Source organism: Gymnogyps californianus, chromosome 7 (genome assembly GCF_018139145.2).
Source record: "Gymnogyps californianus isolate 813 chromosome 7, ASM1813914v2, whole genome shotgun sequence".
Lineage (NCBI taxonomy): Eukaryota > Metazoa > Chordata > Aves > Accipitriformes > Cathartidae > Gymnogyps > Gymnogyps californianus.
This window is the reverse complement of record NC_059477.1, coordinates 13,393,905-13,410,334: the sequence shown is the minus strand read 5'-3', so window position 1 is coordinate 13,410,334 and position 16,430 is coordinate 13,393,905. Positions and strand designations below refer to the sequence as shown.

Sequence of the window (16,430 nt, the reverse complement as noted above, 5' to 3'; positions counted from 1 at the left end):
TCACTTTCTTGATGCTTTCTGGTTTGCTAATGGCCAAATCATGGAGTGTCCTGGTTTCAGCTGGGATAGAGTTAATTCTCTTAGTAGCTGGTACAGTGCTGTGTTTTGGATTTAGTGTGAGAATACTGTTGATAACACTCTGATGTTTTAGTTGTTGCTAAGTAGCGCTTATCTTAAGCCAAGGACTTTTCAGTTTCCCATGCTCTGCCAGCAAGCAGGTGTGCAAGAAGCTGGGGGGGAGCACAGCTGGGGCAGCTGACCTGAACTAGCCAAAGGGGTATTCCATACCATGGAACGTCATGCCCAGTACATAAACAGGGGGGAGCTGGCTGGGAGGGGTGAATTGCTGCTCAGGCATTGGTCAGCATGTGGTAAGCAATTGCATTGTGCATCACTTGTCTTTCCTTTGATTTTTTTTTTTTTGTTATATTCCTTTTCATTACTATTATTATATATTATGAGTTAGTAGTATATTTTATTTTACTTTAATTATTAAACTGTTCTTATCTCAACTCACGAGTTTTACTTTTTTTTTTTCTTTCCTCCTCCCCATCCCACTGGGAGGGGGGACAGGTGAGCGGCTGCATGGTGCTTAGTTGCTGGCTGGGGTCAAACTATGAAATGGAGTAAAGATGGGACGAAATATTCTTTTGATACTTTCTAGAGAGTCCACATAGGGCTAGGCATAAATTAGCACTTAAACTTTATACTCCAACCCTCCATATATCAAAGAATTACATAAAACATAAGCTGAGCTGTTAGAAAGAACTATTGGACAGGATCTTCTATTCATGGTATTGGTTATCTTCAGAAATCAGTCCTGGTCTAACCTATGCATTTTTAAGGAACAAAAATATATTACCTAAAGTAGCCAGTAGCTGAAAGACTCACACTCTGTTCAAAAGCTTCTTTAATCTGTAAAATATAGCAGTGTTTGTAGTAAACCAAGGAAGGAGTCAGGAAGAAACACAGCATACATATATTTACTTAATTTACACATATTTACTTACTTACATATATTTGCTTATTTACATATACTTACTTATTTACATATATTTACTTAAAAACCAAACTGTAACAAATTGTAAAGAAAGGAAGACCAGCTGAGTTAAGCATGTTTAGCTGCACATGGTGCCTAATACTGTAGAACTAAACCCCTTTTGGATGAGTAATCTGAATTCTTTTGGCACTACAATAAAGAATAGACCTGTCAACAGTGGTGTTCTTGCAGAATCTTTATTACTGGTAATGCCACAGTCAGAAAGGGGCCTGCTCAATTTTTGTGCTCACGTTCAATAGAAATGGGTCCCTCTTTGTCAATTGAACCGATCTGGTTGATAAGTCACTGACATAAAAGATCTGCATGACCTATTTGCACAAAAATGACAGTTGATGAGAAATGCTCTTGGCAGTGTTCTTCTGCCAGTGGTAAAAATGACAGTATGAGGTCCCAAATCTATTCCCTTTCAGTGACTCTCATGTTAGATTTACTCAGTTTACAAGTCAAGAAGTTGTTGGGTTTTTTTTTATTTTTAATTAATTGTAATTTACTGACTTTGCAAGATGTAAAATTACTTCTCTGTAAACATTCTTTCTTAGGTCAGCCATTTCTGCTAATATTTTGGGTGTGTCTGAATTATCCAAATTAATTTGGCACCTATTAGACGAGATTATCTTTGCATACATAGCTGTCAGTTATCAAGCTACCACATGTATTCCAACATTATTTGCTATTGCTAGGAACTACTACTGCCAAGAAAGCATTTACATTTTTGCAGTTATTATAGTATTTAATCACTTGAGAATAAAACACCCTAGTGTACTGGATCTGTAAATGCCTCAAGGTAGGGACTGTCCTTTTCATTAGGCCGTAAATACCAAGCAATACTGGATAAGAAGACATAACAGGTTTTCTTTTAACATCTCAATACATAGGACTAGATTCTCAGCCATATCTTCATAAAAATAGTTGATATTATAGCAGAAAGCTTTTAGTTAAGAAAATTCAGTTTCTAGCCCTAAAATTCTATTCCAGTCTCAAGTGGGCACCAGACAAGGGCCGTTTCTATAAATAGCTTTAGCACTACCTCTGTACTACTCTACTGTAAATGTAACTAATAGTATAACTAATTACATATTAGACCAATGGGAGCAAGGCTTCCTGTTACCTTTTGTGCAGTTCTGTAATATACTGTATATGGGAGAGAGAGAGAAGGAAGAAGTTGAGAAGGCTTCTCTTTATTGATTTGGTAAAAATAAAGAACCGCCATGTAGGAAAACTGACACTGTACACGTATACCCTGACAATCTTTTGGCAACAGCTTGTCTGAGGGTAAGCTGGGGTGGGTCATGTTATTGCACAAGCTGATACTTCCTGTATATTAAAAACTCCTGTGCCTCCAAATGTGACTTCACAGATAGCTTCCCCTCCTTTCCAATGAGATATGATCTGGGGATTGTTTCCCACACATCTAAACCAAGCACCTACACTCCATCTTTCTGTGAAATAACCTGTTTCTACAGTTTTTAACTTTAGGATTATTAGGCCGAGCAGACTGATAGACTACAATACATATATCAGTTTCTGCAAGCACACAAACCACATTTAGTAGGATTCACATGTCTTACCCAATCATTCCAGGTCCCTTTTGGGTTCTTGTTGATGATAGGCTGCAGGCGTTTCAAAAGAGTTTGGCAAGCATCCTGGTGAGAAGTCAGGAGAATATAACACAAAATTAACACAGATACGTTTGGTACTATTCAAGATATGTTCTAGTTAGTACTTAATTAGTATATGCTTTACTGTCATCTTGGTTTGAAAAAGTATGATAGAAGGTGCCATTTTAACTGCATAGACACAAATCTTATAAAGGGTTAAGTTACAAGGGCTGGAATCTGCATGAATCAGTAGATTTAGAACAGGAACAGGGTACAAGATTTGTATGGGACTAGTTAGTTTGTTAGATGAAAAAAGGATTTTGTCAAACATAAGCCTTTTGGGGAAAGCTCAGATCATATTCTGAAAACTCGTAAGCACCATTACTGAGAAACTGTCAACAAGTCATGTTTCTTCTCGGCAATCTCCAGTGGTATTATTGGTAATCTCAAACTTGATTTGTATGGGATCACTAATGCTTAAAGTTTGGCAGGCATTAAATACCATGAGAGATAAAGTGTTTTGTTAAACTAAATACTACTCTTTACCTTCACAGCCATGCCATTGACATCTGTCCCTGCAGATCCTGCTGAGGCACATGCATTGGGAACAGTTGTTGTGCTTGTTTCACAGAAGTGAATACATGACATGGGGATGTTCAGTTCCCGACTAGCAACCTGTTTCAGGAAGAACAACATATTCTTCTCTGTTTTAGAAACATTCTAAACACTCCAACAGTTCCCCAGTACTTGCTAGAAGTCAACGATACCAGGAAAGATAAAGTTTTAGCAAGTCCTCTTCCAGCCTCCAGCTGAAATCACTCTGCCCAGTTTGTCAGTACAAAGAAACAGAAAAGAAGGGCAATGTTTTAGCTGTACTCAAACTCTGGATTGAGACTATGGAGTCCAACATTTGGTTCCTGATTTTGCTGCTTGTATCCTGTATGACTTAGGGCAAATTATGCAGGCTCAGATCTCAAGCTTTCAGTGACTTGATAAATATTTTTTACAGATCTGCCTCTCAATTATCCATTAAACAAATACGATCATAATATCATCTGGACTGTATACTAATCTGAATACTGACTCTCTTTTTTTACCACAGGATTTATGGGATCAGCCCCAAATATCTTATTTCTAATAAGCCTCTTCACATACCATTGGAAGAATAAAACCCAAACAATCTGTTTTTTCTTCCTGGTGTGTCTATGACTCTTAATGAAGGTATCTTTGTTTTCTACTCTATCAGTGCAAAGCAGCAGTGGCTATGCTGATAAAGAAACTGTCCTACTGGTACACTAACTAACCAAGAAAAAAACCTTCACACTATTTATCTGCATGACACATACAGCACAAGTTAATATTTGTTTGGATCATTTGTTACCTGGATCATTTTTGTATGAATACCCTGCCCCATTTCAATTCCACCATGTGTCAGAAGCACAGACCCATCAGTATAAATATGAACCAGAGCAGCACCCTAAAAAAGAAAAACAAAATCAAGATTAAACTAGTGAGAAATGTATTGTATATGGTGATGAACTGATGAATCAAAAAAGACAGACACAGTTTTGAAGTGTATTACAATTTATCTGTTTAATGCTTTTGAATAGAAGGCAAAATTTGGAATGCTAGCTGCTGCTCTTCCTCCATAATGAACTTCAAAAGAAAAAGATACAAATCCTTGGAGTTCTGCTTTTTCTGTTGCTACATCCTGAAGTAAATCTACACCTGGCAACAGTACCTCAATGGTTCCAAAAGAAGCTGGAGGACCTGCCTCACTAGTAGCTGTACATGCAAATTACTGCAAGTTCCATTTTCTCTCATTGATGTTTGAGAGCCTTTGGACACAGGTTTTTCAACAGCATAGGTTGGGCAGGCTGTCAGCATTAGACACAGCAGTAAGGTTCTGAAAGAGATTTTCCTCCTGGACTCAGCTGGAAGTAGCACTGTAGACAATGAAGACCCTGTGACTTTAGTCTTGAACAGAGACAGCCAGTTTGATATGATAAAAGCCAGTCAATTAATTTTCAGTTGATAAAATGCTGTCTATTCTAGAAGCACTGGACATCTACATTAAAAAAAATACAAAGACCAAAAATACTACTGTCCTTTTCTTCCTTAAACTTAGTCTTTGATGGCATCAAAGGGTTAAGTCTTTGAGAATAGCATCCCATAGTACCCCCACGGTCAGAAAGGGTAAGCTCAGAGCTATTTCTAGAATGGATAACTTATTCAATTAACACTTTGCCATCAGTCCTCAAAAACTTTTCATAAAAGTGTTCAACTCATCTATATCAATACCACATCACAAGAGATGGGACTGACCTTTAAGTAGGCAGGGTCCAAGCTGCCTGGGTCTTGAAAACCAAACAACTTTGATCTCAGCTTGAAGAAAGCTAGAAGCTAGTGTAGCCTTCAGGGAACAACCATTAGGAGGATGATAGTTTTCCACAAGTTGAAAGATAACACATTTGTTTTGTATCCTAAGGTAGAGTAAGTGTAATCTTCTATGGATAAAAAGCTTAGCTTACTTATTCTTTAAAGAAACGAACCTGAGAAAGATAACGTGTGCCTAGTCCAAACGGAAACTTCATTGGTACAATGGCAATCCCTTTTTTCTTCCAGTGATTTTGTTTGTTAAATTCATTGACAGCTGTTTTCCTACTGTAGTATGCAGATTTCTCCATACATTCATTCCAACACCGTATTAAGTTTTGTGGATCAAGCTTTTGTTTGAAGTGTGTCTGCTCATTCTCCTTATACATATTTATTTCCCTTATCTGAAATAATAAAATTAACAGCTATCACACAATCCTGTTAAAGGCAGACTGACCATTTGGGGGGACTAGTAGACAACAAGAAGATTACCATATGTTTTTTGAACAATTACCAGTTTGGTTCAGTTTGTAAAAGCATGATATTCATTCAACAACCAGACGTTGATTTAAAAAAATATGAATTTTAGCACAAATTATGTTTGACTTAGAAAAGATTTGTTCAAACAGTTGAGCTAATCTAAAGGGTTTTAACTTTCCAACTGCATAGACTTCATTTCAGGAGAGAAGATGCCTTCATTTCGTCACCTTTTCTGGTGATAAACCGGTTTTATCTGCAACTTCTGTTATCCAGGTTTCTGTCACCAGTGCTGACTGGGGAAAGCCAAACCCTCGGAACGCTGTGTTTGATGGCAAGTTTGTTTTGCAGGCATAAGCCCAGCATCTCAAGTTGGGAATCTTGTATGCATTGTCCATTTTTAATAAGGATACTTCTGCTACCTGAGGTAGGGGACAAACAGGTCTAGTTAAATGTCAGAACAGTGCTTCTTTCAAATTCACATTTAAATCTTCCTCATCTCATATAAAGACCTTAACTTGAGACAATTAGCTTTAAAATTGGGTTTCTGTCAATCACTTGTAGTAAAAATACTCTTATGCACACACAGAGACTTTATTAATACATTTCTCATGCAGCATATTAGTTTTCAGTTCTTTTTTGATATTCACAGAACACAGGTGATCTTATTAGTAGTTGAGTGCTGGTCAGTAGTTAAGGATGTAACAGATACTTCATTTTATGATTGATTTTGTTCCTACTTCAATATCAAAAGCCACACAAAACTAAAAATAGGCAGATTAGATTTAAAGCAATAGGAGCTATGAAAGGAACTGATGAAAGCGTTCTGAATTATCACGTCCTATGGAAATTCACAGTTAAGGTTTAGTTCCACCAGAAAACCTATATACTGCAGTCTACAGTGTCTTCTGGTTCTTACTTTTTTCTTTTAGAGATTTCACATGACAAACACAAAAACACAAGAAAAGGAAAATCCCCTATTAGATACCTCAAATTAGGCTCTAGGAGTTAGTATCAAAATAAGTAAGTTAAAAAATGTTTTGATGCCTCATGAAGAGGTCACTGGCTCTCTTCAATGTTAAGCACATTTCTCAGAATGGCAAATTTAAGCCAGTATTCCTACTGTTCCCACTGAGCTTTAAACAATAAACTTCAAAACATTTCTGCATAGAAACAATTGAAGATAGTTTTGCTGTAATAACTATGCATATGAATAATGTCATATAATGTTACCTTTTCACTTAGGAAGCATAAGTTGAAACGTTATTTGTGGAATGGAAAAAAAAAAGAGTAATATTTTGGGGTTTTTTTTATTATGACCACAACTTTTATGGACTTCAGAGAAAGTATGTGTATGAAACTGATCAGTCTTAAGAGGGTTATTGATAAATCAGAGTGAATACAATGTATTGTTATAATACAACTCTTAGCTATGCCAAAGTTTCTTCCCAGAAATGTCCGTTCTAATCTTGATGCAATCACAGAGAGTTAAAACATATTATTAATTGTTGACTGAACAATAACTAAGTTAAGCATAGATTACTGGTATTCAACTCCCATGCTGGAAGATCAGTCTTTATTACGATGAGCATCAAGCATCTTGACTCTCTCTAGGGCTAGGCTCCCATAGAATAAAGTTCTCTCTAAAGAAAAAATAAATCCCAAAATACTGTCTTGGGAACACACAGGTAAGTCACACTGGCCCAGAAAAAACCTGGACTGTAAGTTTGGTAAAGCTTATTAATTTTATTTCCAATAAACCTATTTCTCCTTTAGAAGTGTTGAATTATTAATGCTATACTAATAGAATCAAATGGATTCACACAGCTAGACCACTGGTTATTGATCTAATTAATTAGGGAGCGATGTTAGAGAGTTAAACTGTTATCACATGTGCTATTCCAGCTGCAGCTGAGTTGGGTGGAAAGGTTACTCAGTTGGTTATCTACTGGCTCCAATTCTAGGTCCACCAGCCTCACTGTATCGTTGTAGAATTTCATCTTAAGATGGTTCTGACATGTGATCTGCATTAATGTACATGCTTTTAATCATGGATTTCTTTCTAACCCAGGTTATTTTTCAGAACCAGGTTAGGCAGCAATAGCATGGGCAGTTACACTGACAGATTTCAGAGTGCAGAAAATACCCATAGGTGGGGCAATGACAAGCAGATGAGGGGTAGTAACCTCAACAAACATTTCAGTTACAGCTAGAATAGCCTATGCAAACACAAATAGCTAGTGACTGATATTAAAGGAAGCAACATTTTATACTTTGCAGACCTGTAAGTGAGGAACTGAGGTATACAGCACAATAAATGCAGACGCAGTACAGAAATGCACAGCGATTGTAACAGGACAACTATCACTATGAATTTTCTGAAGGCTAAGAAAGTTCTTCCCAGCCTCGCAGATATAAAGCTTTAGGCAGGCACAAATGCAGGTACTATGTATTTTAAAAGGAATACTTTGTTAGTTGATGTGTTTATAATGGGAAAATAAGCCTGAGAAACCATTCATGAAGTGAATGCATAGGAAAATATCAAAAAGTAGTATAGTGCTTCATTGAACTGAATAAGGAAAGGTTAAACTACTAGGTGTAGATTTTCCAACAACCCACAGTCCCTGCGTCAAAAGGCTATATGATTAACAATACATGTGCAAGGGAATTTGGCCTTCATCGTTTTCCAGCTAATGATTCCTCCATGTTATAAGATTTGTCAGGTTGTAAAATCCTTACCAGGACAGAGTCATCAGGGGTGCATCCTCCATTAATGTAATATTTGGCATCCACAGCTCTGATCCTACCATCATTCATGAAGCCAACCTAGAAGGATCAACAATAAGCTATTTAGATTTTGGCATTCATTCATTTCTTCAGTGATTGTATATTTTGAAAATTAATGTAACCCACACAATTAGGGTCATACTGCACTATTAATTTCTGGGCAGCATTCACTGAAACTATAGAAGGGCAAGAGAGAAAGAAAGTATGTTCCTAAGATACTGGTTTTCCCACCTGGCATCTATGATCTGTATAGGTACAGCATACAACAAGCAACATCAGCCCATTGGGAAAGGAAGAAGCAGGGAAGCCCAGTGGCTTCCTGTGTATTGCCTGAGATGGCTGATAAGTGTGTCATATAGGAATGTTCACTGTAGACAAAGTCAAATCCCACTCTGACTATAAGAATAGTGTCTGGCAGATGGAGTATGACATTTGTTTTTCTTCATGAAGAAACGTTAATTATCTTTATCTCACATCTCTCTTTTCACCTGTTGCCACTAATAGTTCCTGAATTCTCAACATGAGCTACAGCTCATTTTCAACTTAAGGGAAGCATCTTATAAAACCTCTCTTACTTTACCTATGTAGTAGAGATGGAAAAGAAGGCAGAAATTGTCCTAATGAATAGTTATGACTGATGACAGTGCATGAGCAGGGAAGAGATTAATTTCCTCCATAGGGTGAGTTTTCCTGTACGACGCTGTTTCTGTGAAAAACTAGCTGCTCCTTTGTGTGAACCTAACCATATGGATGGTTTAAAATAAACCTCTGAAGAAGAAGTCTGAGCTAGTTTGGCTTCCATTCCCAGAAAGACAGACAGAAAGAGCTATAAAAGGAAAAGGACATGAAGGAACTAGAAAAAAACAAAACAAAACCCTGCAGAGACAGAGGCAGAAGCAGAGAAAGGGCTGTACAGCAACTTTATCTCTTGATTTCCTGGCTAGTAGTTTTGTTTTAAAATTGAATTGATTATACTCATTTTCATTAATAGAGCAAATATTAACCAGTAACACTGAAATACTTATTCGCAAAATATGGGCAGGTATTTTTTCACTGAATTCTTCTGGCACTCACTTTATATTTACCAATAAAAGGATGTCGGCCACCAGTGATTAACATATCATCGCCTCGGCTCAGAATAAGACGGACTGCTCTGCTGGTTCTGAATCAACAAAAAAAAAAGTCAAATTTCAGTCAAAATAAGAGATGTTATTAACAAGATGGCTATTCATCATGTATCCAGATCTAGCCATGCATATAAACATGCATTTAGATTAAACTTAACTTTAATAGGCTTAAATATATGCTTAAAGCTATGTCCAGAGTTCATATTTTTTTGCATTCACAATCATGTCAGAATTTTTATTTCATCTCTTGAAAGCCAATGAGGTAACTCAGTGCAAACTTCTGAAGAAATTGTTATTTCAGCGTTAAGACTGAACTGTGTTAAGTGAGTTAACAGCAGTTAGCATTCAACCTTAAGCAAGAAATAGTTGCCTCTTAGCTATTCAGAATTGTATTGAAATAGGGTGCCTTGGAATAAAATCAAAACATGGATAATAATAAAAATATGAAAATTAGTCTACAAATGCCTCTACCATTTAAAATAGTTACTTCTGAACAAATGGACATAAGATGTAAAATGAAGTCCTAACAATAAAAAAAGATTGTTTAAACTATAAAAAAAGATTATTTTTAACATGGCCTGGTTAATCCAAAACACAGAGAACATGGCCAAAAATAATCAAGAGCAGTTTGTACAACAGTGACAGTAGTAACAAGAGAAATGCATTGAGCTAACCACTCAGATTACGAGATCATTTTGCCTAAGACAGGATGTAGCCTGATGTGCATTCTGCAGCAAATCAGTTATGCTTATAAAAGAGGTTACTGTCCCCTGACAGCTAATTGCCAATATTGTCCTGCCAAATTTGGAGGGTGGGGGATGGAGCTTTATGTGTTAAGGTTCCTAAACTGATTCAAGTAGTATTAGCAAAAACATAATATCTAATAGATTTAAGCTAATTTTGTCTGAAAGATGTTGGGGAGTGAACTAAAACTACTTGTTCTTAAAAGCAGTTCCACTCATGAACTCTTCCTTCTGCATTGTGCTGTGCCAGTAAAGTTCACATCTGGATGGTTAATGTCATGTTTTGAATGTACATACAAAGCCTCAGTAGTTAGGGACTGGTCCTTTTGAAATGCTCAATCATTTCAAGAATATTTCTAGCTTATACTAATACCAATTTCTTCAAGTCCCATTAATTCAGTTGAGGCTAGAGCTGCTTAACATAAGCAGTCTAACAAAACAAAATAAAGAAATGCACTGAACAGCCTTACAAAAATGGGAACAGTCAGGATTTTCTGACTTTTTGGCTAGCAACTTTGGGAAAAGAGAAAGCATTTTAGCCAAAATGCAAAACTTGTTCACCCCATTTTCTCTTCATATCCCAATACACACATACCGCACTTACTTGTTTGCTGCCACTGCAGCAACTGATGCCAGTAAGCCAGCTTTCAGGAGTTTCCCACCAAAAGCTCCACCAACTCGTTTAACATGGCACATGATCCTGTTGGCTGGAACGCCTAAACTTGCAGCTACCATCTCCTGTAAAACCAACTCAAACTAAGCCTAAAAGTTAGGTTCTGAAATAAAAACCTTTTCTAGAAAAGGATTCCATAGATGTTTCTAGGCTTTTTTTTTTTTAATCAGATGAAAATAATTTTACTTTACCCTAGGTTAAAAAGCAAGAAAAAGATAACAAACACTCAGCAGTGTTCACATCTAAAATCTCTACCATGGAGACTGTGAAATGGCCATGGACAGGAGTAAAGAATAATACCCTTGGATTTCATTACCTAAACAGTAAGAAGCTTCAGGTATTAAAAAAAAGGGATTAGAATACATTTTTTATTATTTTTATTACTAAGATCATAAATTTGATTTTAATTTTTAATTCAGATAAAACCATTTGTTTTTAAATAATCTAAGGTCTTGCTAGTGTCAGGAATATTCTTGCTTCAAATCATTTTCTCAAACACAAAGTTCTTCATGCTTCTTGGCTACTGGCCATAAAATAATAATAGAAATGATAAAAGGAGCTGAACTGGGCTTTGAACACAAAATGCCAATGCTGAGTCTGAAATACTACCAGTTTCATGCACCATAGCTATTGCTATGTAGACCATACGCTATGTCAGTGTTTGTTTTACCATTTACCATTATGAAAATGACCAGAGGGCTGGAACACCTCTCCTATGAAGAAAGGCTGAGAGAGTTGGAGTTGTTCAGCCTGGAGAATAGAAGGCTCCAGGGAGACCTTATTGTGGCCTTTCAATATATAAAGGGGGCTTATAAGAAACAGAAAGACCTTTTACCAAGGCCTGTACTGACAGGACAAGGGGCAACAGTTTTAAAGTGAAAGAGGCTAGGTTTAGATTGGACATAAGGAAGAAATTTTTTACAATGAGTGTGGTGAGACACTGGAACAGGTTGCCCAGAGAAGTTGTGGACACCCCATCATTGGAATTGTTCAAGGTCAGTTTGGACAGGGCTTTGAGAAACTTGATCTAGTGAAAGATAACCCTGTCCATGGCAGGGTGGTTGGATTAGATGATCTTTAAAGGTTCCTTCAAACCCAAACCATTCTATGATTATGATTTTGGCAAGGAGCAGCCGTGTCACCTACAGCTATTAGAACTGATCAAACCCTCAGCACACTCTGACTGCAGGGTGCTGATTGCTCCTCCCCTCAACGGAAAGCTAACGAGGATGGAGGAGTCTCAGCACTCCACAGGGAGTTTTTCATGCCTATAATAGTGGGGCATGAGGTACTTTGTTCAAAGGGAAATAAGAGACTTTTACTTCCTCCTTATCCTCACGGTGTAGTGGTCAGTGTTTATCAGGATACAGCAGTACTACAAAGCAGCTGTTGTTGGATAATCCAGATATGCAATTTCATGTTCCTACTGCTTCTGAACTGTTAAGATCGATTTGTAAACCAACCTTAAAAAGCTCTATTGTCACAGGTTCAAGCACTTTCTCTGAGAAAGCTCTATATTACCTGAATAATTGCTGGATGCTGTGTTGACACGTACACATCCATTTCTTTATCCTCTCCTTTTGGAACAGCAAGCACACTCTGAGTCTCCATGTAAAAGTGTTCCTGTCCCCCAATGCGAATCTCCCCTGATCCAAAGAGAAAAACACAAGCATTACTGAGGGAAAAGGACAGAAGAAATGAACCAGGAAAGAACTAACTGCCCATCATGATGTAAATTATGGTAATCTGTGTCAAATCTTATCATGCTTCTTATATGAAGGAGCAACATCTAAAATAAAAACACAGATGAAACTCCTTGCAGGATTAAATTGGTCTTGTTCCAGTAGCATCAACAGAACTTGATTAATAGAGGAACAATACTGCCTACAAGTGGTGACAATATTAAATACAACACAGATAAATTAAACCAAGCAATGACTTACTGGACCAGGTCAAGAAGGCGGCCCACCAAGATGGTCAGGGGGCGGGACCACAGGATGTATCAGAAGAGGCTGAAAGAACTGGATTTATTCATCCATAAGAAGAAAAGGGTTAAGGGGAGATCTTATTGCTGTCTACAACTACCTATTGGGAGGGCGTAGAGAAGAACGAGCCCAACTGTTCTCAGAGATGCACGGTGGAAGGATAGGAGGCAATGAACACAAGAAATTCCAACTTGATATAAGAAAAAAAAAATTTCACTATGAAAGTGGTCAAACATTGGAAGAGGTGCCTATAGAGGTGAAATCTCCATCTTTGGAGGTACTCAAAACCTGACTGGACATGGCCCTTAGTAACCTGCTCTAACTGCACCTGCTTTAAGCAGCAGGTTGGGCTAGATGACCCCTTTCCAACCTAATTATTCTGTGATTCTGTTTCAAGGACAGAGGATGCAGAAAGCCTGAACGTAGTAGCAGGACCACAAAACCACTAGGTTTAATCACACTTTCTTCCAGGTGACCAAGAGCTTTCTCAGGCCTAATGGCTGTATGGAAAAAAGGTAGAACTGGGACTTGAAGAACAGACAGACAAACCCAAATACTGACAACAACTTCTCACCAAATGTATTCTGTTGTTTACCTTCAATTATATTATCAACAGTTTCAAATGCCTGATCAACGTTTCCTTGTTCTAATTTTCTTTTTGGCTCAAAGAATGAGTTGTGCTTTATAGCTTCCTGCAGTGGAGAAAAAGAGATACAGTTTTTAAAAGTATTTTAAAGGTTCTGAGCTTGTTGTGGCATTTTACTCTCAGGAGAAGCACCATTCTTTTCAGAGATTTGAACCACCAGCTATCAAAGTCAATGAACGATTGTATTTCATCACTTTACTGTCATTGTTGATGAGTTTGTGTATTCAGTTCCAGCAATTCTTTCCTGATGTATCTTGTGTTACTGCTGATAGCAGTTTCTGAAGGAAATGCATTCAGTTTATTCAACCTGCTCTTCCTTCTTATACATGTAGCAAGTGACCAAGAGAGCACAGAATAAGAATGCAACCCCATCATCCAAAGAGTGATTCCATTAAGAGGGGAAGAAATCACAAGGACTAAGTAAAAGTAGACTCTATTTATTAAGTATGATTTGCTTTATTTCTAATAAGACTTCACTGGAGTTTCAACTGTAATGAAATATTAGTAAAATTTGCCAGTCTTTAAAAAGAGACTTCTATTTTTATACCAGAAAGAGTGTTCTGTTACACCCCACATGCATTATGGAAACAAGCTGTAAAGTGACTACCAGAACTAACGCTGGTTCCCTGCAAATGTGTCCTTAGTTCCTTACTTCCACTCATCTCATTAACGCAGCATAAGTCCATTTCCCCTATGACTCCCACATCACATTTCTAAAATGTTCTATATCCCTAACATCTTTCCCCTCACATTCCCCCAACGCTTCCTACGTCTCCAGCCTAACTTTGTTGGCTTGCTAGCCTGACAACAGACACAAAATACTACAGATAAGCAGGAGCTGATCGTTCAGCCAATATACACGCATTGATTGACCAACTGGTAGCTACCAAAAGAATTATAAAAAACCAGTGTGCTCATTGTCTTTTCCTCACTGGGAACATTAAAAGAGTTCTTCTTTTCTACTCTTATGTTTATTATTATGAAACTTGTGGGACCTTAATACCTTTGAGACTGTTGCCTGTCTATCAATCACAAGTGATCAAAATTATCCAAAAGGTTGAAAAGTTATTTATAGGAAGATTGACAGACTGGTTAGTTGGATGTTCATATTCACCTTGTTTCCTTAAAAAAACATATTTAAAAAGCAAGTGAAGTGTGTGAACTGCTTCTTCCATTAATTACATTGACAAAACAATAAAAAGGCAAGAGAAAAGAAATTATTAGTACCTCAATTGTTAAGATCACTGGTTCCAGCACTTCATACTCTATCTTCACTTTTGCAGCTGCTTGTTTAGCATGAACGTCTGAATCCGCAACCACAGCACAGACAATCTGACCCACACAAATCACCTGTAAAATACACATCACTTAATAGAACAGGGGATTCAAATTATTCCCATATGTGCTGCTGATATTATTCTTTCGTGTAACCACTATTCATGTCTCCTTTTTAGAATTTTGTTTTGACTTAGGATCTTTGTATTTTTTAGATCATCCATGAAGCCAACAAATTATTAGAAATACCAGTATAACTGGGGAATCAAGGAAAATACAGTATTCAAAAATGGATAAGTGATTTGGGAGCCTAACTTTCAATGAAATATACTCTTCCAACAACTCAGATGGTTTTGTGAGGTTTAATCTGTATTCTTGTGATTTATATATTTTTCTCTAGGCAGAATATAATGCACATCAGCTGTTTTGAAGATGAAAAGGGAGTGGGAAAAAATTGTAAGAATTTACCTTGTTATATGCCTAAAGTGATTCCCTGCTGTACACACAATACAGAAACTCAAGAGTCAGCAAGTAACATTTCATTACAGAAATCTGAAGAAGAACAGTAAAAATGAAGAAAATCAGTTAAAAAAAGATTGTAGTTATACCTTGTTTCTTGCAAATATAATCTCTGGATCATCGGAGTAGTAAAACTCGTTTGTAGCTGGTACGTCATGAGCTGTTATGACATCGAACACACCTGATCCTTTTAGAGCCTCTGAGGTATCTATATATCTGATTGGGATATGGGAAGAGAGAAGTGTAATTCATTACTTTTACGAAGCGTTGCACAGAGGAAGGGAACACAATACAGAGGTATGTTTCTTGTACTGCTCATAGGTATGTCTTTTCCTTCTATCTCTGGCATGTGAAGAAGCACAGGCCAAAGGCAATTTAAAATTCTACTAACCTGCTTCGTTTCTAGGAATACTCTAGATGCAACAGGGAAATCATTCGCCCATTAGACTACCTGAACTGCATTGATTTAATAAAAATCACTGCACAATTAGGATGCTACATTTGCAACTTTCTAACACCTCACAGCCTACACAGACATCAAACTGATACAAATAAGCATCCATGAACAGAGAGTTCATGTAGAGAATTATAATAGAAATGGCAAGACCAGTATAAATGGAGAATGAATGGGAATGTATGGGTGTAGAAGGATCAGAAAGAATGGCAGAAGGTCTATAAGAATGGCATGTTTTGATAGCACATAGTTTAGCAGGTCACCAAGATCCCAGCACATCTACAGGCCTCTTCTCTGGACATCCAGATCAGAAGACAAAGGAGAGTGAATAAATCCTACTGACTCACAGAGATGGGGGTGATGTCAGCTCCTTGATGGTACCAAAAAGAGCAATTCCAAACTCAGCATACTATCACCAACCTAAGAATAAGCCAGGAAATATGACAAGGACTCTATACCTAGCAGCCCCAGTCCTCTCTGTCATCACAATTAATCCTGACCAGACCACCTGGATACACGTCTTGGTGCCTGAATGCTGGGCAGACAACTTGGATATGTGCATTTTCGTGCCTGAATGTTGAACAAACCACTAGAATAGGTGTATCTTGGCAGTATAAAGACATAAGTGAAAACAGTTTTCTTTCAAAATAAAATCCTCTTCCCATCTTCCTCTCCTATAACGCCTCGTATGAGCTTTGCTACCTTGTTGC

The 16,430-nt window shown here is 37.4% G+C and overlaps 1 protein-coding gene across 1 annotated transcript in view; it reads right to left on the bottom strand.

Annotated features, from left to right (window-relative positions):
* LOC127018296 (aldehyde oxidase-like) overlaps positions 1 to 16,430 on the bottom strand; it is a 47,379-nt gene that overhangs the window by 8,201 nt on the left and 22,748 nt on the right. Inside the window, exons 18-30 of the mRNA XM_050899835.1 lie at positions 15,356 to 15,482; positions 14,700 to 14,822; positions 13,422 to 13,518; positions 12,363 to 12,487; positions 10,773 to 10,906; positions 9,373 to 9,460; positions 8,251 to 8,337; positions 5,742 to 5,933; positions 5,211 to 5,438; positions 4,040 to 4,135; positions 3,205 to 3,333; positions 2,629 to 2,703; positions 863 to 915 (exon numbers count right to left, since the gene is read on the bottom strand). Coding sequence (XP_050755792.1) covers positions 863 to 915; positions 2,629 to 2,703; positions 3,205 to 3,333; positions 4,040 to 4,135; positions 5,211 to 5,438; positions 5,742 to 5,933; positions 8,251 to 8,337; positions 9,373 to 9,460; positions 10,773 to 10,906; positions 12,363 to 12,487; positions 13,422 to 13,518; positions 14,700 to 14,822; positions 15,356 to 15,482 — 1,554 coding nt within the window. The remainder of the gene's footprint in view (positions 1 to 862; positions 916 to 2,628; positions 2,704 to 3,204; positions 3,334 to 4,039; positions 4,136 to 5,210; positions 5,439 to 5,741; positions 5,934 to 8,250; positions 8,338 to 9,372; positions 9,461 to 10,772; positions 10,907 to 12,362; positions 12,488 to 13,421; positions 13,519 to 14,699; positions 14,823 to 15,355; positions 15,483 to 16,430) is intronic.